The 21,368-nt window shown below is 42.0% G+C and overlaps 2 protein-coding genes across 4 annotated transcripts; both read left to right on the top strand.

The window, feature by feature from the left end:
* The first annotated feature begins 1,882 nt into the window (after nt 1–1,882).
* On the top strand, nt 1,883–9,831 carry HTATSF1 (HIV-1 Tat specific factor 1). Its single transcript, XM_039354751.1, has 9 exons — nt 1,883–2,394; nt 3,683–3,866; nt 4,181–4,228; nt 5,390–5,544; nt 5,796–5,959; nt 6,386–6,485; nt 7,275–7,364; nt 7,943–8,080; nt 8,519–9,831. Exons 1-9 carry the CDS (start codon nt 2,122–2,124, stop codon nt 8,801–8,803), a joined length of 1,437 nt encoding a protein of 478 aa, XP_039210685.1. The 5' UTR covers nt 1,883–2,121; the 3' UTR covers nt 8,804–9,831.
* A 2,728-nt stretch (nt 9,832–12,559) lies between these two features.
* VGLL1 (vestigial like family member 1) lies at nt 12,560–18,291 on the top strand. 3 transcript variants are annotated; one of them, XM_039354749.1, is made up of 6 exons: nt 12,560–12,857; nt 14,062–14,139; nt 14,328–14,359; nt 14,455–14,678; nt 16,316–16,703; nt 17,272–18,291. In XM_039354749.1, exons 4-6 carry the CDS (start codon nt 14,468–14,470, stop codon nt 17,282–17,284), a joined length of 612 nt encoding a protein of 203 aa, XP_039210683.1. In that variant the 5' UTR covers nt 12,560–12,857; nt 14,062–14,139; nt 14,328–14,359; nt 14,455–14,467; the 3' UTR covers nt 17,285–18,291. The 3 variants fall into 3 exon arrangements, with proteins under 3 accessions (XP_039210683.1, XP_039210684.1, XP_039210682.1); XM_039354748.1 differs by having other exon boundaries at nt 12,566–12,857; nt 14,062–14,135; XM_039354750.1 differs by lacking the exon at nt 14,062–14,139 and having other exon boundaries at nt 12,562–12,857.
* Nucleotides 18,292–21,368: the final 3,077 nt, after the last annotated feature.

The following is a 21,368-nucleotide window of genomic DNA, read 5'->3' as shown; positions in this document are numbered from 1 at the left end:
CCCACGGTGCAATTTCTGAGCTGGGGCCAGGAGGAACTGCACATTTCCCTACTGATTTGATTCACATCCCTCACTAACCCATTATTAGCTATAGTGTGGTTTGTTCACTAAGTCACAGTTGGTTCAACACATATCATTAACCATTGTTTACGTGCCACTGTGGCTGGATCATATATACCAAACTTTAAAAAAATATAAAGCACATATAACCTCCAACCATTGCAATCATGATTTGCACATTCATTTGAAACTATATTGCGTTTAATTTTACTGAACTTTCAGTAAAAAAACAACAACAATATAGAGCTGGAGTGCTACTGGTTTCAATGCAGTCTAAACCACTAGCTGTTTCCTCAGAAGTGCCATTGAATTCAGTGAGTCCAACATTAAATGAATGCATTTAGAATTTTACACAAGTAAAAATAACCAACTGGACTGAGCTGGTATTTCCAGCTTGTACTGCTCAAAAGAAGCCAGGTATTTTACTGCCTTATTATTATGGCATCACAATGCATTCTGAGTTCCTACAGCTAATGAATTATTTAAACTGCTTTTCTTATCTTAATATTTTGAAACCATTCCAATTCACTGAACTCTTAAATTTTGACGCTATTCAGTTTTTAAAATATGCAATTGATGCATTCAGTTTAAGATCTTAAAAATCAGTCATCTTAAAATACTGTTAACTCAGCTCGGATCCATGCATTAGGAATAAAACAATCTCTCGGCCAAAATTGTGACAGTTTTTCAGACTTCTATTCTAGAAGTGTGAAGATACAGTATCTCTAATGAGGCAGCCGGTACCAAAGTAGATTAAGGCAAAAGGTTATTGACAAATCTAAAATTACATCTCCAGTAAGTCATTCTGTCAGCTCGTTGGGTGGTGATTTAAGGCCGTTCTGGATGAGGGTTTCCCTCTTACATTTGGATTACCATTCAGCTGGGTATGACAGCAAGATATTTTTTGCTCCAGAGTACTGATTTCAAAACAGGCTTGAAGCTTTTCAGCCACAAAGGCAATGAGTTTCATTTCTTGGTGCAATTCCTCTAAGGCTTCATTAGCAAGAAAATAAATAAAGAGTACATCTGGGCTTTGAAGCCTCAGGATTTTCCTCAATAGCAGTGTTTCTTAAATCTGGCCACTTTAAGATGGGTGGACGTAACTCCCGGAATTTCCCAGCTACCATGTCAGACTGGGTAATTCTGGGAGTTTAAATCCACTCTCTTAAAGTTGCCAAGTTTGAAAAACACGGCTTTACAGAAAAGACCCCAGAATATCTTCTTTGATTGTCTCTGCTGAGGACACTGGCTGAGGAGGCTGCAACCCCATCATCCACAAGCTGTGGATGACGGGAGTCATTGCTCAGAAGCTGCAGATCGCATCAGGTTGGGTTGGTTTTATAGTACAACCCCCATTTCATCCAAACAAGGGTTATGCAGGCTGGGGATGATGGAAGCTGTAGTCAACCTCTTCCCTATGAACTGTTATGGGCACCTGCCCTGTTGACCCCTTTGCCTGGAACGGAAGTGGATCAAATCTGAGAACTGGGAAGAACTTTTCCTTTGTTTGTTTAGGAAGGAGAAAACTCAAGACCCTTTCCCAAAAAGATTAGAGCAAGAGACTCTTTCTGGACATGCGTAGTTCCCTCACACTTATCTCCTTCCGGCCTTTCCTTCTCCTCAGGCACAAACGTACTGCTCAGCTCCGACGTTCATTGGCTGCCTTTGTTGTTGTTTGTCGCTGTTTTCGGCCTAGGCCCGCCTTCTTTCCAAAAGCGACTTCCGCTCTTGCGCAGTGAGGAGCAGGGTTCCTTTCCTTCAGCTGGTACGCTAGGGGCAGAGACGAGACCGAAGCAGGGGAGCGCTTCTGCGCTTGCGCGCTAACTTCCGGCCGACGCGAAGGCGGGGGAGCGCCCTTCTGCGCCTGCGCAGTCGCCTCATCTCCAGCTGAGACGAGAACCCGAGGATTTTACCGCGGCGGGATGGAAGAGCCGGCCTGGCTCCATCGCCTCTGAGCGCGGGCGCCCTTCTCTGTTTAAGCCGGAAAGGCCCGAACGGAGCCTCGCCGCGAGAGGGGGGCCGCGCGTGCGCAGCAGGGCCCTGGGCGCGAGCCGTGCGCGCATGCGCCCCAGCGCGGGAGGACCCCGCTGCGAAGCGTTTCCAGGCCGGGCCGGGCCCGGGCGGCGCCCGGTCGTGAAGAGCGGCGTCGAGTCGGGCGGCACCATGAGCGTCGGCGGCTCGGACCGCAACGAGGACTTCCACCAGCAGCTGCGGCTGCAGGAGCTCTACGAGCGGAAGGAGGGCGGGGGCGGCGAGGAGCCCTTCACTTACACCGACCCCGCCGACGGCACGCAGTACGAGTGGGACCGCGAGAAGAAGGCCTGGTTCCCCAAGGTGGGCCGGGCCGCCGGCCCCATCCTCCACAGCGGGGAGGGGGGGCTGGGGAGGAATCCAAAGCCCATGGGGGGCATCCTGTCTCTGCCTGTTTCCCTGTCGGCGGAGAGTGATGGGCATTGTAGTCCTGGGCTGGCTTGGGGGGGACACGGTCTTCTGGTTTTCAGGCTGCAACAGTCTTGCTTTTGTTAGTGGGGAGTCTTCCTGTGGGTGGGGGAGTCGCCCAGTCCTTTAGCCTTCCTTATAAAACCAAATAATTTCATTAAAGGCATTGATTTTTTTTTTTTTTGCTTAGGATAATAATCCCTGCATCATCTGCCTACAAATTGATAGTTGCTCTGAAGAGAGCGAAAGGGTTGGCATATAAATTTATATAATATATATTATATAATGTAAACCATAAAGGTGCCAAATCCAGTCTTAAAACTTCAGGCTGACTAAGCAATGGACTCTGCAAATCATCATCATCATCCTGATTTCTTGGGGCAAAAATGCCATTTTTTGAGATGAGCCCTCTTGGCCAGCCTCGATTTTTCTTACTTGCTCCTTTGGTTTGCTGTCCTTCTGACCCTCCTTATCTCTCTCGTGGATCCCTTTACTAGGTTCTCAACCTGCCTTATAAAAAATAGATAAAGGAAAGGCAATGAAAACATCGAATACTTTAGTTTTGTAACTCTCTCAAATGGGAATACAGCAATTCAGTAGGTTGGTGTTTCTCAGCCTTGGCAACTTTAAAAGGTGTGGGTTCCAACTTCTCACTCTTCCAGGAATTATTTACTTTGTTTTCTAAATGGGCATCTAGATCCAGGATTAACAGGCTAGCTGCATCTAACGTGGACTGCATCTGCATTGTACAATTCTGCTGCTGAATCAAGTGATGAGCAGTTGCCCCTGAAAAGTCTCTGACTTTCTTCCCTAAATTCTGAAGAATATTTGTAAGAATTGTGGACGGTTGCTAGCATTTTTAGATGTCCAAAGCGAATCTTGCAGGGAGTCTGCTAAGGGAGAGTAAACACTCTACAACTCGTTGATGACTTGATCTCAAAGATATGTACAGTTGCTGGTGCTCCAAGTAGCTTTCTGTAGTATCTCTAGAGTAGCATCCTTTTACCCTATGTAGGCCTGCCTATCTCCCTCTAAGCTGCCTATCAGTTGTTGTGCCATTATGAACGGTTAAAAATAGAACATGATCTGCATTATTTGTTTCAGGAGGCCACCTTGGGCACTTGCAATAACATTTAAATCTTAATTTGGTTTCTAATTGGTTTCCTGAATAATGTCTTTTTAGATCACTGAAGATTTCTTGGCAACGTACCACGCTAACTATGGTTTTTCCACTGAAAGCTCCAATACTTCGGCGTCCGTTGCAAAGACTGAATCTAAAGCTGCACTGGATTCCAAGGCTGCCAAACCATCACAGCTGCTGCCGACAGACCTTAAACAAAAAGGAGAGAAAAGAAAAGCCGAAGCAGGCAAGGGGCTCCGTCGTGCATGACTTAAAAGTAGTCTGCTGTTCAAGAAGAGACCTGTCTTCCTGCGGAGTTGAGCTTGTGTGGGCGTCAGAGCATCCTTAGAGTTGGTCAGACTCAGAAAGCCTAATTTTAAAGGATCAAATTATGGCCAACTTCTAGGAATTTGTGAATGTTGTTAAAGCTTGATAGGTGTGAAGATAGGAAAGTGCCATTTATACTAGGTCAGGCTGTTTAGCCAATGTGAACTTTAGTCTGAAGAGCTGTTCTCTTTTCTTTAGAGGTGCAATCCTAACTTATCATCATCTCCCCTTTAGGATGGTTTCATGTTGAAGAACAGAAAAATACAAATGTTTATGTGACAGGTGAGGAGCTGTCTTGAATTTTTGCTGGTTGTGAAAGCTAGGTTATGAAATGGCTGTGGCGATCTGGTTCTCCTGTGAAATGGATTCAAGCCCCTGAATATCATTTTAAATATTTCACGTGACATAAAATCTTTGCTTCTGGAATTAAAAATGATGCCAATGGCTTTAAGTAAAGTTTCAACGGAGGGGAAGAGTGATAAGTATCACATTTATTTAAAAATCCGGTTCTATGTATTTGAATTATTTGGGAAGTGCCTCAAAATGCCAAAGTTGCCGCACAACTCCATGCAGGTTTTGTAGTCAATTTGTCCACTTTTGTTTCCCATTCTTGGTGAACTGAAATTTCTCTCCGTGTTAATGAGGATGGATGTTTTGCTGTGCTTTAAATGTGAGGCCGGTGCCTCTAAATAAATTCCAGTCATGTTCCTTTTTTACTTCCTAGTTAGACGATCACCTTATGGCCACTCAGCTTTGGCTACATGCTTAATGACTGTGTAGTTGAGTGGTAAAATGCCTTCATGCTGTATCTGGAAGTGCCCATTGCAGCATTTGGGACCTTTGCCATGTTTGATATGAACTCCCATTTCCTAGCTGTGTAATGCTTGTAAAATGCACAATATTTCTGAAGCCTCCATCATAATGGTGCTATTCTGACTGGCTTGTGATCTCCTGGCAGAGACCTCTGCCTTGGATACACAAGACACCTCCAAGAAGAGAGTTCCCCGCCTGGCTGCACACCATGACTTTGAGGCTGTTTCCCGTGATCTCATTCTGCTCTGTGTTAAAGGTGTTAGTTCTCCAAGGAGCAGATGCCTGCTGACAATGACAAAATGCCTTGCAGAGTCCACCTCAAACGTGTTCATGGGTTTCAAAGCTTACATTTTGAGCGGAGAGTGCAGAATTTGCAGAACTGCATTAAGGATTTTATATCCAACTTGGGAGTTAGAAAATAGAAGAGAACTACGATTGTCCTTTAGTGGCATATTTTTTTCCACTCGCAGTTGGGATCCAATGCTGCCTAAATGCAAACGCTGTCAAGACCATGCCGAATGAGGGGGAATAGACAAAGATACCAGGGTGGCAAAACAACAACCTAGTGACATTAAACGTTCAGTTTGGTTTTGTTGTTGCATTTGTGTCTGTTCAATTTTACCTTTCCAGGTTTGCCACCAGATATCACAAAAGATGAGTTTATAGACGTTATGTCAAAATGTGGCATCATTATGCGCAATCTTCAAACGGAGGAACCAAAAATCAAGCTCTACAAAGACAAGGAGGGAAACCTTAAAGGTGACGGACTCTGTTGTTATTTAAAGGTTAGTTGTTTATTCTGTCACAGTGTGCCCTCATGGTGATCCTGTGGTTGCAGTTGTTATTGCAAAAATAGATCTCCAGCCCCTTTGAGTCTCTTTATTTAAAATTATTTTAGTTTAACTTCTGGGCACTCCTATGAAATTTATGAGAAGCATGTTTTAATGTCTGTCCCAAATGTTATCACTTTGTCTGTTTAGGTGGAAAGGGGAGGTCTTAAACCAGATTTTCTCTCTCTGTCTGTCTCTTTTCACAGAGAGAATCTGTTGAACTTGCGCTGAAATTGCTGGATGAAAAAGAAATCCGAGGCTACAGACTGCATGTGGAAGTTGCCCAGTTCCAGCTTAAGGGGGAGTATGATGCCAGCAAGAAGAAAAAGAAATGCAAAGATTACAAAAAGAAGCTCTCTCAGCAACAAAAGTGTGTGGCTCTTTGTCAAGACACCTCGAAACTTTGATAAGAACGTTTTGCTTTTAAGGTTCAAATGTATTTGCCTGTGGAAAATGTGGCCAGGCTTGCCTTTTCATTAAACCCGGGGCTTGAAAAGGATTGTATTTATAGGAAATGCATGAAACCTTCATCTTTAAAGCAGCTCAGATTACCCCAGGAGGACAGCCCCTAATAAAATGTGGATTTCAATGTCAAGTTATTTTTCATGTAGGTGGCTTATAGATAAGACATCAGTTTCAATGCTGCTGGGGAACTGCCTTTCATTAACGGGGGGGGGGGGAAATAATTCTGCCAGCTCTGATTTCAGAAACATCCAATTTCTTTTTCAACAATACTTTTAGAAACTGAAGAGAGACACCCCCCTCTCAACCTCTTAATGTTGCTTCATTTCATTAGACTGCTGGATTGGCGGCCGGAGAAGAAAGAGGGGAGCGTTAGATTGCGACAAGAGCGGGTTATCATCATCAGAAACATGTTTCATCCCAAAGATTTTGAGGTAGGTAAAAACCCAGCAGGGCTTCACAAACTGCAATCCTTCCCGAAAGCCTGGGAACGCATGGTCTCCCAAAGATGACACAAACGGAGCCGGGCTCGTCGCTTCTAGCCGAGGCTGTTGGGACTATCGTATCCAGCCATTTAATTTGCTCCTCCTGTATTTGAAGGCACAATGTTACCCTCCAGTGGGACATACTCCAAATGTATTTCGTAATCGCATTTAGGCTTATATACCACCCCGTAGCACTTTACAGCACTCTCTGGGTGGGTTTACAGTGTAAACATTATTTGCATGTTGCCCCCAACAATCTGGATCCTCATTTTATGACCTTGGAAGAATGGAAGGCTGAATCCACCTTGAGCCAATCGGGATCAAACTCCAGGTGGTGGGCAGAATTTGCCTACAACGCTGCACTTTTGCCACTAGGGCTCCTTTATCTGTTCATCTCTTTATATTTACCCAAAGGCTAGGAGTCGTGGGGCCTGTAGTCCAACATGCCTGAAGTTTGTAAGGTTTCCTAGTCCTGGTACAGGTGCTCGGTTTCTGTTAGGATCAGCTAAAGAGAGTTCCACCTTTAGAGGATGACGTTTTCCGTTCAATCTGTGCTTTTGAGCATTGATGAAAACGGAACCCAACAAGCTTTTGAGCTGTGCATAGCTAATAATTCAGGCAAGATGGTCTGGTATCTCATTTTACTGGTCAAGAGTGCCAAAATTGTTCTGTGAAGTGCTTTTGCTTTCTGAAAGTGTTGGATTCATTTTTAAAATATGCTTTAAAATGTCTTTCCAGGAGGACCCCTTAGTGCTAAATGAGATCCGGGAAGACCTACGGACAGAATGTGAAAAATTTGGTCAAGTAAAGAAAGTCATTATATTTGATGTATGTATCAGAAATACTCCGTCCTAATTTTGCCTTGTACTTTTGAGACGTTCTTCTACAAAAGCACTAATAATTATCACACCAGCCGAGCTCCATTTAGAATCATAAGTTTGTTTGTTGAAGAACCCCACGTAATTTTTAACTTTTCAAAAAAGTTCTTTATTCAGCGAGCCCTTATAAAACACTATGTCTGTATCATGAGCCTTGGGACAGCAGCAACATTTTTAAAATTAAAAGAAGTTTTAAAATATAGCCCACTCTAGTGCTGTATTTGACAATTGAAGGGTTAAATCAGATGATAACATAGAAAGGTTACTAGATTTCTGGAGAACACATATTCTTATCATTATGGGGAGGTGTTAGAAGAATAACCAGGAAAAGGTAAAATGTTAGGCAACTTAAAATGATTTCAGGGTCTGTTTTTCTCTAAAAGTGGCAGTTTTAAGAACAGAGAGAGTGTTGTCATGCTTTGTGAGTCCCAGGACTGTGCTTGTGATTCTGAAATGGGGCCTTCTCTTAAATACGGGTGATGCCTAGATCTAACTTGATGGCTCTCCCCCCCCCCCCCGTGTTCGTAGAGGCATCCCGATGGAGTAGCGTCCATATCCTTTAAGGAAGCTGAAGAGGCTGATGTCTGCAAACAGGCACTCAATGGGCGATGGTTTGGTGGACGGCAGCTCTCCGTGGAAACGTGGGACGGTGTAACTGATTATCAGGTATATTTGGCTTAATAAAGGTCGTTTTTTTTTAAAGAAAGATGCGAGTATGAGTAATGAAGGAAGCCAGTTACGACCGAAACTGGGGGACTGAGTTCTAATCCTGCCTTAGGGATGAATCCAGCTGGGCGACTTAGGGCTGGTCCTTCCCTCTTGACCCTAGGAAGAAGTTGTTTATGGTAAGCCAGTTCTGAAATCTTGTGAAGAAGATTTCAGGAACGTTGTCCAGACAGTCTCTGGGAGTCTTGACTGATTCGAAAATGAGAATAACTTAGTTATTTAAGAGGACCTCTTTATGCTTTGCGCTTGGATTTGAAATCCCTCCTAAAAGGGATTTCTGATCCCTAGAACAAAACTATTGATCATGAAACAGAACATGCCTTCCCTTCCCCTCCTTCTCCTCAAGTATTGACAATTTCCAACATGTCCCACCCCCAGGTTGAAGAAACCTCCCGGGAAAGAGAAGAAAGACTGAAGGGATGGCAAGAATTTTTAGGGGATCCTGACCAAGAACAGCTTAAGAAGCCGTCGGATGCAAATTCTTCAGAAAGTGGCCCGCAGCGGGTCGAAAGAGACCCGCCCTCTCAAGATAACGGGGCCGCTGAAGCTGACACAAAGACCGAAGCCGCTGAGGGAGGAGATGCCCACAAAGGAGCCGGCGAAGATGTCGTGGCGTCCACCGACAGCAGCGGGGCAGGCAGTGACGAAGAAGTAGAGACTTAACGCCACTCATCGCTTGTCGAAAGCATGATTGCAGGCTCCCCTCAAGATCTTTCTTCTCCTTTCCTGATGCAGTTGCAAGCTCCACTCCAATCAATGAATATAAATAAATATATGTGTGTGTGTGTGTGTATGAGCGCACGTTTCCTTGTTAGGACATCACCGACGTGCTTTTAAAGTATTGCATATATATATATACATATATGCAGGTCTTGGTGTATTCGGGTCTTTTCCCGTGTAAGATTGAGAGTATCTTGGCGACAGTCCCATTCATATTCATATTCATATATTTTCATGTCTGGCTGCGACTGAAGCTGCGTATATGTCATAAGTTGCCAAGAATCCTGCTGAACTGACCAGCTGTCTTTTAAAGTTCCACCTTTGCTTGTCAGTGTCAAGTCCATCCACGTGTGAAGTAGGTACAATTTCCCCAGTTCCCCTGAACTACACCATAATCTTTAGACACCCAGGTATGAACGCTTTTCGTTGTTGCTCTAATGCCACCTCCTCCCAGCCTACTAATCCTCTCTCTGTATGATACGGATTCTTGCCTGCTGTGGATGCACCGGCATGGGCTTGAAATAGCTGGTTTTCCTTATTATTAATTGATTTTTTTAAAGTAGCAGATCATTGAAGATGTATTCGCACTCTCCGCTGTCGAGGGAGATTTGAAAGATCAAGATCTGAAGATGCTATTCTGGTGTGTGAAGTTCCTTGTGATTCATGTCCTTTGTTCGTTAATAGAAGTCTGCGCTGAGGGAAGCTAGGTAATAAACGGGAAAAAGAATGTATACAAGATTAATTCTGATCTTCACTTTCTAAATTTTTGTTTTGATTATTAACTCATTGGAAACATGCGGAGTGCATGATTGTTTGGAGGTGTGATTCCTGCCTTGTTCCGGTGTTAACTGTTCAACTATAGTTGTGTTTTGAGTATTTGTCAAGACCAAGTGTACGACGCCTGTATTTTTTTATACTGGATTGATTATAGGAGATAACTACGAATAAAATTGTTTTGAGATTCATTCCCATAATTGTTTCTCAGATTTTTAAACAATTTTTTGTAGAGATTAACTGCTTAAAATTATTCTTTTTTTTTAAATTGCTGCCGAGACTTTCCAAATGCTTTGCACAAATTTACTTTTCTTCTAACTACATATTCAAATAATGAAATGATTGTTTCAGCCATTTCAGGTCCACTTAATGAGGAGAATCTTTGCTTTTGTTGTGACAATAATGGCACACCTGCTCTCCGTTTGCATGCGAGCGTAAGAAATCAGATGCTTCATACCGAGTTTGCTTTTTTAGCTGAAGGATATTGTAGTTTGTAGAAAACTTTAAATCAAGATCTCGGCCCCCATTACTTGAGATGGATGATTACACAAATAATTTTCTGTTGACTCCAACTGTAGCAAAGTTAGAAGTGGAATTTGAGGCTTTTCTCTCCCTTTGGCTGGGAGAAAGAAGAAAGGCTGGAGCCGAAATACAACATCGATGACTGTTGCATCTCGTCGGACTGTTTAGGAATCTACACTGATGAAAAATGGGCTATTTTGCTGAATAATCTTTTGTAGAATAAAGCTAAGTGCTTAATGTACCAGTTTTGTACCTTGAATTTGTGATCAAGTCATCTCTTGCAAATACTTTGCGTTGCCTTTGAGCTGTTTGTCTTAAAGGTACTCGCCACTAACACCTGACATATCTTTAAAACACTAAAATTTTGAGTTCACTGAAAATAAGAGGTTCAAAGTAAACCTTAAAAGGCTGTCATCTGTCCTAAACGAAATATGTGGCAATGTTTTAACGCACAAGCCCATCCTGGATTTTCTCTTGCTGTGGTGTGTTGCGATATATGACGACAGAATGAGGTCAGTGAAACTTGCACAACTTAGGAGCTAGTGTGACAGTTCCAAATAAAATATTTCTGGAATTTAAATTATCATTCCATTACAAAACCTCTGTGGCCTTATTTGTGGAGGAAAATAATGTCAGAGCAGACCTAATTAGTATTTACAGCCCTTGAGGATGCCGGGATCAAACCTTAAAATAGATGGTTGCATTTCTAAGCATTATATTCCTTTCTTAGGAAAATCTGGCTGTTCTTCTTTTAGAGAATATATCTGATTGTCTCCTTCCAGCTCCTCACGTCTCCTCTATTTATTTAGAAGCCATTTTGACCTGAATATGCCTATCTCTGGTATTCCACTGGTTTCTATTTGCAAATCTGTAATCATCTTCAAATGATGTAATTCCAGATTTTGAGCCTGGTACAATTTGTCATAATAAGTGGTGGTGGGGTGTTGCCTAATAAAATATTTATTAGGCTTAAATGTTTCTGAAACATTATAAAATTATTGTAAAAGTTAATTTCTACCCTAGTATTTATACAGATATATATTATCTCCATAAAGTATTTGTGGGTTTAATCTCAGAAGAATTATAGCAATTTTTACATAGAACTGGCTATTCTGTTTCTATATATTAGCGTGTCTTCACATGACTGCATTACAAATACAGCTACTTGAGAAGATTTGATGCATTGCTGGACTCAAACTTTTCATTTCGTTTGCATTGTTCAGTCCTACTTTTGCAAATTATAGTTTCCTCACAGTACAAGGATTTACTCGGGGTGAATTTGAATTTCATACGGTTAAAACTGGAAATGAATGGGGCTTCTTATTTAAATTACTACTTCTGTTAACTTAGGGCTAGGTCTAAATTAAATCCAGTCTGATCTGATTCGTTCTACAAATTACATATAAAATTCTTCATAATATGAGACACACTGTTAAGCAAGGCCTCCTTCCTAGGCTGGTATAGAATTATATGAAGTCATGAGGCGTTCATCCTCAATGTTTTTATTTTTGCAATAATTATCAAAGTCTTTCCAAATCTGGTGCTCTTTCTTGGTAACCATCTTCAGACTTTATTCATCCCCAGCTGGCGAAATCAGTATTTGTTATAACACACCTAGGTATGTTTTTTGGGCCCAGCACTCTGCCACTAAAAAAAGCAGCGTTTCTCCACTTCAAGCTTGGATGTTGACTCTCAAGAGTTCCCCAGCCAGCCATGTGGCCACCAAGCACCGTAAAAGCCGAAATTCACCAATTTGTCTCTTGAGTTGAAATATTTGACTCTTCAAGCCGTTTCCAGCAGTTAAGATTCAGTTCAAGCCATACTGAGAGGTGCAAATTGGGGCATGCCTTGAACATCCCTTGACTTGTGGCCACAATTGAGCCCAACATTTCTGTGGCTAAGTGAGACTGGTTAAGTGAATTTTGACCCAGGTTAGGACCTTTCTTGCCACAGTTGTTAAGTGAGTCACTGCAGTTGATAAGTTAGTAATGTGGCTTCCCCGTTGACTTTGAGCCAGGACACTGCAACTGTCATAAATACGAGTAAATTGCCAAATGTCTATTTTGGTCACAAGGCCCTGGGGGTGGAGGAGACGAGACGCTGCAATGGTCGTGAGAAAAACAGTCCTAAGTCACTTTTCCCAGTGCTGTTGTGACTTGGGTCCCTAAACGAACTTAAGTCAAGAACTACCTGTATATAATATAACAATTCGATCACATGAGCCCTGGATTAGAGGCTGGTGGCAAATAACTTTCCAGTCTAAATGAGGAACAACAACAAGGAAATTAAACAGGAGAATGTTAAAAAGCGAAGCATACTGTCTGCAATAACGGCACCGATCCACCCATAAAAGGAAAACTGGATTTTTAACATTCGAGCCACGTCCATCTTGCAGCACCGGGAACAGATCTTCCCTGCAGAGACCTGGCCCTTGCCTGTTGCCAGCTATCTTTTACGAGCACCCTGAACAGTCCTTTTTATTGTCTTCTTTCCTGAAACCTCTAAACCTGGTTGACTTGTCAGGGTGCATTTCACACATTCCTGTTGGCGAGCCTGAAGGATACGCCTAGTTCAGTCGCCACTAAAGGAACAGAAAGGAGCTGCTGGTATAGTCTGGTGCCCTTCTCCTTGTTGTTGAGTTGCTACAGAGCTCGCTCTAGAAGCAGTGGACTCCAAGAATCGCAGCATGAAGTGAACTAAGGTATGGAAAACATTCTCAGGACAGCTTCTGAGTTCCTCTTTCTCAGAGGTTTGGGGGAAATCCTAAAGTTTATTAGTCCAAGCAAGATGCATCCAATGGAGACCAGAGACCATCTAATCTAACCAGAGTTACGGGAGATGTAACGTGTTTAGTGGAGAGCTACAATTTCTGGAATGCAGTAGTTTAGATGCAGTAGTTTAGCTGAAATTGTAGTTTCCAATTAATGGTATGGTTGACATTTTAAAAATAGGGGTAGTCCTGACTAGTTCTGCACTAATTATTGTGTATCTCTTCAGAATCCTACCCTACTTTGATCATGTGAATCTTGGTTTATAATCAAGTATTTTCAACGGGTTAAAGTCCACCTATTTTTATTCCTGACCTGGAAGGAATATTAACCATAGAGGGAGGGCGTAGGAGGAGGTGGCCATTCTGTGGACATCTGCAATGGGACATTTGTTAGGCATCATGGATAATACATGCTGGGCTCTTACCCTCAATCTCGAGAGAGCTGACTTTATATTTAAAGCTTCTGGTACTTAAAAAAAAAAAAGAAAATTAAATTCTGCTGCCACTTTTTGTGGAAGAACTATTTTCATCTCAGATACCGGTTGGGAAATCAAAAAGATAATTACTTGGAGGAAACTATCCTCCCAAAGTCACATGTCTCCAGGGCCAGGCTACATTTCCTACAAGATGGGGGCTCTAGTCATTGGTGTGGACAGTTTTGTCCTTTTTGAAGAACTGGGTTGTACATCTGTGGGCTCTCTTGGCAGACAACCAAGAAGAACATTAAATATTTTCTGTGAAGGATGAGTTACCAAATCCTTGAGGTGCCATTTAAAAATTGCTTAGGCTTCCTGTGCAAGTCCTACCCCATTGCCTGTGTTTACATAACATGCTAAACCATAAGCCATGCTTTACAAGTCACATTGTCCAAAACACCAGTAATTGCATGGGTTTAATATCTTGGCCATTATGCTCACATGCTTGGTTTGATTGGTCTTTGCATGTTGTATTAAGTCCTGATGGTTCCTGAGAACTTTACAGTTGGGAGTGTTCTCCTAGAAAGGAATGTGGCACCAAGGCAGGGCAGCCCCACAACTTCAATTGTTTAGGTGTCCCAGATAATCATAGAATTATAGAACTGTGATATTGGAAGAGGCTACAAGGATCTTCTAAAGCAACCTTCTGCATTGTATAGGACAACCAATTCCATGAAAGGTGGCCATCCAACCTCTTTTTAAAGCTTTCAGAGATGGACAACCCATAAACTCAGTAGGTATATTCCACTATGCCTTCCCTTATTACATATATTTTACTGTAAATGAACTTGTGGTAACTACAAATATACTAGCTAATTTTTGGTCCTTGCTTCTGTGCTAATGGAAAATAACTCCATCTTCTCTCTGGAACTTTTAGATACTTGAACACTAATCTCATGTCTTCTCTCTTTCCCGTTTTCTCCAGGTAGATTAGAGCACCCCAAGCATAAACTCTGAGTAAGCAATGATCTTGGGAAGGGGAAGCAGGAAATAATCCATAGCATGGACCATCAACTCCATGTACATCTTTCTTGTGTCACGTTTATTTTCAGGTTATTTTCAAGTATGGAAGAGACAAAGAATAATTCCACAAAGCTGAGCAGAACCAAACAGCCAGTGAAAACAGAATGGGGAGCCCATTACATGGTATTAACCTACTTCCAAGGAGACACTAATAGCATGGTGGATGAACATTTCTCTAGAGCTTTGAGTGTCACCAAAAACCCTCAGGATCTGAGTAGAAACAACAGTGCCAAAGATGACCTTATTAACAACGGTGAGCCATGGCTTGTTCTACTTATTGTAGTTAGCAACTCATTCAACAAAGAACTGTGACTCCTTATTGACAATAGATTTTTCCAAGTATAATTGTATCCAGTGCTTTTTTTGTAAAAAAAAAAAAAAAAAAAAGGTGCCGGAACTCACACATGTTATACAACTCGCCTTGCCTACCCTACAAAGTTCCATCCAAAGAAGGTGCCAGAACTCCGTTCTGGGCGTTCTATGACAAAAAAAGCCCTGATTGTATCGATGTTTAACAAAAGTGGTTGGTTACTTGAAGGACACGAATTAAGCTGAGCTGTGACTAAGAGGGTTTTAAAATTCTTCTAGGTCTCATAGAAGTCTCATATCCCTTTTATGTCCCATTTTTTCTTCAACCTGCCATAAGACAAACTCAGACTTCCTCCAAGAAGGATTCCTCCAAGAAGGATTTCAGATCACAGTGTATGTGCCCAACTGCCCCATAGGAAGTTGATGAATAAGTGAGCAGTTGTTTAAAAAATGCCTCTGCGAAGAGAGACATCAGGGATTATAATCTACTTGATTTTGCTGCTGTTTTGAAGTGGGTTCTACTTTGCCTTTTGTCTAGAAGGAATTTTTGGAGATTCATATGATAAAGTAGAGTCAAGGACAGGTGTATTGTTACCCAAGGGTAAAATACTGATGTCTTGGTTGATCTAGAGAATCTAGCTTCCATCAAAAGCTTGTAGCTTCTCCCAGAAGGATCTTCTACATAAAATGTAAACTTTGCCATCAAGCTATGGAGTTTACTTCTCAATGCCAAGACAAGGAATTAATCCACCAACATTAGCTGGGTCCTCACAGACGTGGGCAATTTCTCAGCCCTAAAATCTGACAGATGGTCATGTGCTTGGCAGCCCACAAACCAACCCAACACCCAAGCTCAAGTCCAATAAGCAACACCTTGAGTTGTGGTCTTCAAATGTTGCTGAACGTCCATGCCCAGCAACCAATGCTTGGGAAGCAATCACCACAGACCAAGTTTCTCATTGCTGCATCAGTCACATCCAGATTACTATTCTGGTTATTTTTCCCCTCTCATAAAGAACATTATTTATGTAACTTTATCAACAGTATCTTGTTGCAAACTCAAGTGGGTCAGACTATAGCAAAATGGGCAAAGCTACGAAACTGAAGGCAAATATTAGTTTTGTCTGTCTCTTGATACCCTGCCCTTCAAATCAGATGACCTTTTTCACAGAATCTCTCCCTGTTTACACATGAGAAATTTAGAGAGCCAGTTGAGTTTACTGGTTAAGGCACCAGACTAGAAAGCTGGAGATTATGAGTTCAACTCCTGCCTAACAAAGAAAGGCAACTGGGTGATTTTGAGCCAAATACCAGGAGACGGTGAGTTCTAGTCCCACTTTAGGCATGAAAGCCAGCTGACTGACTTTGGGCCAGCCCCTCTCTCTCTTTCAGCCCAACCCACCTCACAGGGCTGTTGTGGGGAAAATAGAAGGAGGAAGGTGTGTTGCATATGTTCACTGCCTTGAGTTATTTGTATAAGTCATAAAAGTGGATACATACATACATACATATATACATAAATACCTATCACTGGAACTCACTTTGAAACTTGAATGAATTTCCTTTGCCTTTTTTCAACAGAAAACCACCAACCTTCTCACGAGTGGGGTCTTCCACCCCACTGGACCAAGACCTATTGTCCGGCCTCCCCTTTGAACCTGTGTGCTTCGGACGAAAACCATGTGGTTCCTGCGGTGGAGGTCTACCAGCCTTCCATTCTCCAGGCAACCTCTCCCGCCACCGCTGAGCTCTGGCCCTCGGCTTCCAGGGATGATCCATGTTTGACCACAGTTTCAAGGTACCCAACTTCTGATCTGCACATGGCGCAAGATGGCATGTCGGATGAGAAATACAGTTCGCTGCTGGGCCTCCTGGAGCAAGAGAGATGTTCTGGGCCCGTCCAAGAGCTGCTTCATTCCCGATCGGCTTGTCTTACTGGTTCGGCTGGGTTGCAAAATATGAGCCAGAGGTAAATCTGTCCAGGTTTATATTTTGATTCTTTAGCGCTTTCAAGATGGGGGGGGGGAGGACAGACGGTGTTTTTCAAGAAGGAAATGGTAAATATGATTTCTTTCTTCCAAGTGTCCTCATGTGGGCTTGATTTTTTTTTAAAGAAAATCTCCTGGGATTTAGAAAAAATCTTGGAAAACATATCTGAAACGCTTGAGCAGAGGGTTGGACTAAGAGACCTCCCAGGACCCTTCCAGCTCTATTCTGACTGAACTGAATTGGATTTTTTTTTTTTAAACTGAACCAAACTGAAGTTGAAATAGACTTATACGATCTGGAGAGAAACCAGGGAATGGACTATTGAAATAATCGCTCGCGTCCTGCTGTAAAGAAGCTTGGATTCAGTTGTTGTCGTGGGGAAAATAGGAGGAGTGGGAAGGTGTGTTGGATATGTTTGCTGCCTTGAGGGATTTGTAAAAATAATCAAAAAGCGGGATACAAATTAATAATTGTGCAATTTGTCTTCCTATCCCTGATGTTATACTTGAATATTATCCCCTAACTGTTGATCTCTTGTTCTTTTCTAGGTATCCCTGCTAAGGCCAATTTGCACTTTTCAAAATGGACCTGTTTGTTTGCTAAAAGACTTTCCAAGGACTTTTGAAAATAACAGAACTGTAGTTAAGAAAAGCAGTCAAATGGTACTCAACCACCATCTTCTCTCACGCTACTTTTTCCCCCGTGGTTTGCTTTTCATTTTTGGAAAGGGGACAGAGAGACGCTCTCACATGTCTTGAGTTGTGCCCAACAGTGTGCAGAAATCCAGTTCCATGGAAAACTCCCTGCCTCTAGTTTTCAAACCCAGCTGAAAACTGCCACCTCTGGCTTCCTGGGGATCCTTGTCTTGGGGGTGTCCAGAACTGTTGAACCAGGACCTTCAGCCATTCTTTATTAGCTTACAATCTTCCATCCACTGCCACCTGTTGCTTGCTTCCGAATCTGATCTCAGTTTAGGAATAATATAAAAATAGTTTGCAGGCTGGCAATCACCACATGATGGCAGCAAATCTCAGAATTTGGTCTCATCCTAGGCTGAAGATCACCTCAACCAGACCCTGCTGAGCAAAGATGCATCCATACTCAAGATGCTAAATTAAGGGCCTTTTTTCAGAACTGACATAAAATGTTGCCTTTGGGAAGTTCAACTCAATGGGTGGGAGACATCCCAAGGGCCATAAGAGAAACGTATAGCTTTCTTCTGTCCAAATCATTGTTATTTTTTTTGACACACTCGTATGGTTTCTGTTCTTAGCAACCACAAACTAAAGGCTGTTGCTCCTATCAAGAACATCTCCCTCCCATCTCAGAGTAGATGCAGTTGGAGGAGGACGTCTATGATGGTGTGTCTGTTCAGACCAGTCTTGTCTATACTGGTCCAGGGCCTCTCAAGAGAAGAAGAAGATTGTTTCCTGTTACTCACCAGGTGACCCTTGGGTGGTTTAGTGGCTCATGTGCAAACCTAGCCTTATTTGGTTCGTTTTCAGTCTGGAGTATCCTGTGAATCTGGAGAATGAGTTATCAATTAAAGCTGGTGCACTTCCTGGTGAGCATTTGTGTGGCTTTTCTTCAAAACACACATGTGGGGATCTTCTAAGCATGATGCCAAACCTCAGAGCAACTCGACATCCCCTTAACCAACCCACAAGCTGGGAGAACAAACCTTCACCCTCTTGATAAGGGTGTCCACATACGAAGAAAAGCAGAGTTTCATCCCCACAGCTGTGGCCATCATCTTGACTTTTGGCCAGATCTTGTGGATACCTCTGCTGTGATGGAAAGATCACCCCTCATTAAGTAGGTTAGCAAGCACTAAGATCTCCAGCTTCTGATTGCTACATAGTGGAACCTATTTGAGTTGCCCTGATATCTATAAGGGGCCTAAAATGAGAGGGTGGTGCTCAAATTGAGCTCCATGAGATTAGAAAGTACTGTGGGGTCTTCTGTGCACTCTGAGCTTGGTGTTTTCCTTGCCGTTTTTTCATTACCAGGCTAGGTAATATCAGTGCATTAGTTGGGTAATGAAAAATCGGCAAGGAAACCACCAAGCTCAAAAAGCACTAAGGATCCCACAGCCCTCCTCCTCCTCCTCCTCCTCCTCCTCCTCCTCCTCCTCCTCCTTCCACTGTTCTCCACAAACCTCACTCTCTTCTAGTACTGATGATATTCCCTAGCTGGGTCATGAAATGTCTGCAAGAAAACCACCAAGCTCTGAGAGCACCAAGGACCCCACAGTCTCTGGGATTTTATCCAGGGCTCTAGAGAAGGACTCCATTGATGCCCACTTCCCTTGCAGTCCAGCAATAATTAAAATCTGTTCTCTAGGTTTTCTAGTCTCTTGAAAACCAGGAGTCTGTTTGCACTTTTCAGCTAAATACATTTGATTAAAAAGCAGAGATGGCAGAAAACACCAAACAAACCCACAGATTCAGGACTTCTGAGTTGCTTGATTATGAAGCATCACATATTTCTCTTACTAAAAAAACCCCTTATTTTTGTGTCTCTACCACCATTTAGCTTTTTTGGAATCTATACCCTCCGTGACAAAGGCAAGGGTAAAAAAATAAAGTTATGTCCTCCAGTTCAAAAAGGCAATACAAAACGAAATTATTGACTTTCTTGACCAGCCTTATTCCCCTCTCCAAAATGCTGTAATTTATCTCAGTGATGGTACATCTCTATGAGGAAGAGGCAGAGAAGAGAAAGAGGAGACAAATCAAATATAAATCTAGAAGACAGCTTTTTGATTGATGATATGGCCTTGATGGAAACATTTTTGGCCACCTGGAAACAACAAAATGACACCATCAGCACTTCTAGCACCTTTGAGCTTGTTGCAATGGAATTGTTGCAACGGAAGGATGCGAGGTCAGAGATTTGACTGTCAGAACACAGTTGGGGGTTAATCTCTTCAACAGCTTTGATAAACGGACTAAAAAATACATCATGAACATGGAGAGAGTAGCAGCCTTGGAAAGCTTATCTGGAATGGAAAAGTTGACTTTGCATTATTGTTTTTTGTAGAGTAATAAAATGACATCCTGATGAAATAACCGTCTTTGGAAGTATCGATGGGTAGAAGAAATGGAAGTTTTCCAAAACACAAGGGCAAAAATGCCTGTGGAGATTCTCAGTCATCGGGGGTCATCGTTGCCCCAAGGGTGCTTTTTCCGAAAGCAACTGGACGGTTTATTCTTGATGAAGATGTTTGTTTCTTGAGAAGCAAAACATTTTCCTCTTCCTCAAGAAAAAGTAGCCCAGTTGCCTTTTTAAAAAAGCATCTTTGAAATGTGGGCAAAAGAAACTGATTGTCAGATGCTTCCACGGCAGGAAAGCCCTCTAATTAATATAATTCTGCAGGAAGAAACTATAAAAAATAAAACTTGCAGAGAAAATAGAGAAAATCGGAGGAAGAGGGAATGAATGAATGAATCAATCATATTTACTTTGCCAGTGATCAGAAAAGTCAAAGAACAAAAACAGAGGGAAACAAATAAATATAATAATATACTATCAATTAGCAGAAAAAAAAATAACAGAATACAACCTTCACTCCTTTATTATTGCATTAATACAGTTGTTACCCAGGGGATAAATCTAAAATGTGAATAGGCATGTTAAAAAAAACTTTATATACCCCTACAAGTTATTAATTAAGATATATCAAGCCAAGAGTAATATTTAAAACAAGCGTAAATACATCCTTAATCAATTAAATCTTGCTTTTATCACAGCAACAAAAAAAGTGTATTGGCTATGTGCGCCACCTTATTTATAACAATGATAGAGGCAGGAAATGCATAAACAACTAAAATACAAATTCACCTTCCCTGTTTAAGCCTTTAGGCCCACTTATGAGGCAGGAGGTGTTAATTCAGGATTCAGGTTTTACCTTGCAATCCTTCAGCCTTAAACCGACCAACAACTACTCTGTGTTACCAAAATGGTTCCCTTTTATGACAAAGATCTGGGACTCGTGCTTTGAATGTTGTAGATTTTCCTGCCCACGAATGAATGTTACCTTTATATTTGCTGTGTTTTGATAACATTTTATTTGGTTTTTTTAAAAATGTCCCTGGCCCCTTTCAGATACCAGAATTCAAAGTTCTTTGGTAAAAAAATGACCTTGTTGCTTTGAGGGACATCCTGAGGGCTTTTCATGGTTATTGTTTTTGAGGATTAATATTGTCTGTAATTATTTCTGATTCTGAAATAATTAAAATGACAGAATGATCAGGATCAGGGGTAGCAACATTAAGATAAGAGCATCATCTGCCAGCTTTCCAGAGAAATCATGTTAGATTAGATAAGTTTTCTTGAATGAAATATGTCAGCACATAGCAGCTGAGGATACCAAATAAGGACGAATTAGATGGACTTTTGGATTTAACTCAGAAATTTTTTTAATGTTCTTCTTGTCCTCTGTTCAGAGAAATGATATCCAAAGAGGTCCCTGTGTTGTGATTTGTTCTTCCTCCCTTTGAAGGAGGAAAGAGGAGGAGAAGGAAAGAGGGCACCCTGAAAAAAGGTTAGAGCAGAGGAAATAATTCAGGGCAAAGGACCCCAGGAATGGTTTTCTGACAGAGCTGTTGGAAACGGGCTTCAAATGATGATTTTATTTCATTGT

Source organism: Crotalus tigris, unplaced genomic scaffold, assembly GCF_016545835.1.
Source record: "Crotalus tigris isolate CLP2741 ecotype Arizona unplaced genomic scaffold, ASM1654583v1 scf7180000018585.330925593:3314079, whole genome shotgun sequence".
Taxonomy (NCBI): Eukaryota; Metazoa; Chordata; class Lepidosauria; order Squamata; family Viperidae; genus Crotalus; species Crotalus tigris.
Note: the sequence above shows the minus strand (reverse complement) of the source record. Positions and strands in the feature narration are given on the sequence as shown.

What these genes read in the sequence shown, in the direction of transcription:
- HTATSF1 (XM_039354751.1), top strand. Translation starts at nt 2,122, where the DNA reads ATGCGCCCCAGCGCGGGAGGACCCCGCTGCGAAGCGTTTCCAGGCCGG. An exon ending in AGAAGGCCTGGTTCCCCAAG is followed by an intron (nt 2,395 to 3,682) that starts GTGGGCCGGGCC and finishes ATGTCTTTTTAG; the next exon opens with ATCACTGAAGATTTCTTGGC. An exon ending in GACTCTGTTGTTATTTAAAG is followed by an intron (nt 5,545 to 5,795) that starts GTTAGTTGTTTA and finishes CTCTTTTCACAG; the next exon opens with AGAGAATCTGTTGAACTTGC.
- VGLL1 (XM_039354749.1), top strand. Translation starts at nt 14,468, where the DNA reads ATGGAAGAGACAAAGAATAATTCCACAAAGCTGAGCAGAACCAAACAG. An exon ending in AGATGACCTTATTAACAACG is followed by an intron (nt 14,679 to 16,315) that starts GTGAGCCATGGC and finishes TTTTTTCAACAG; the next exon opens with AAAACCACCAACCTTCTCAC.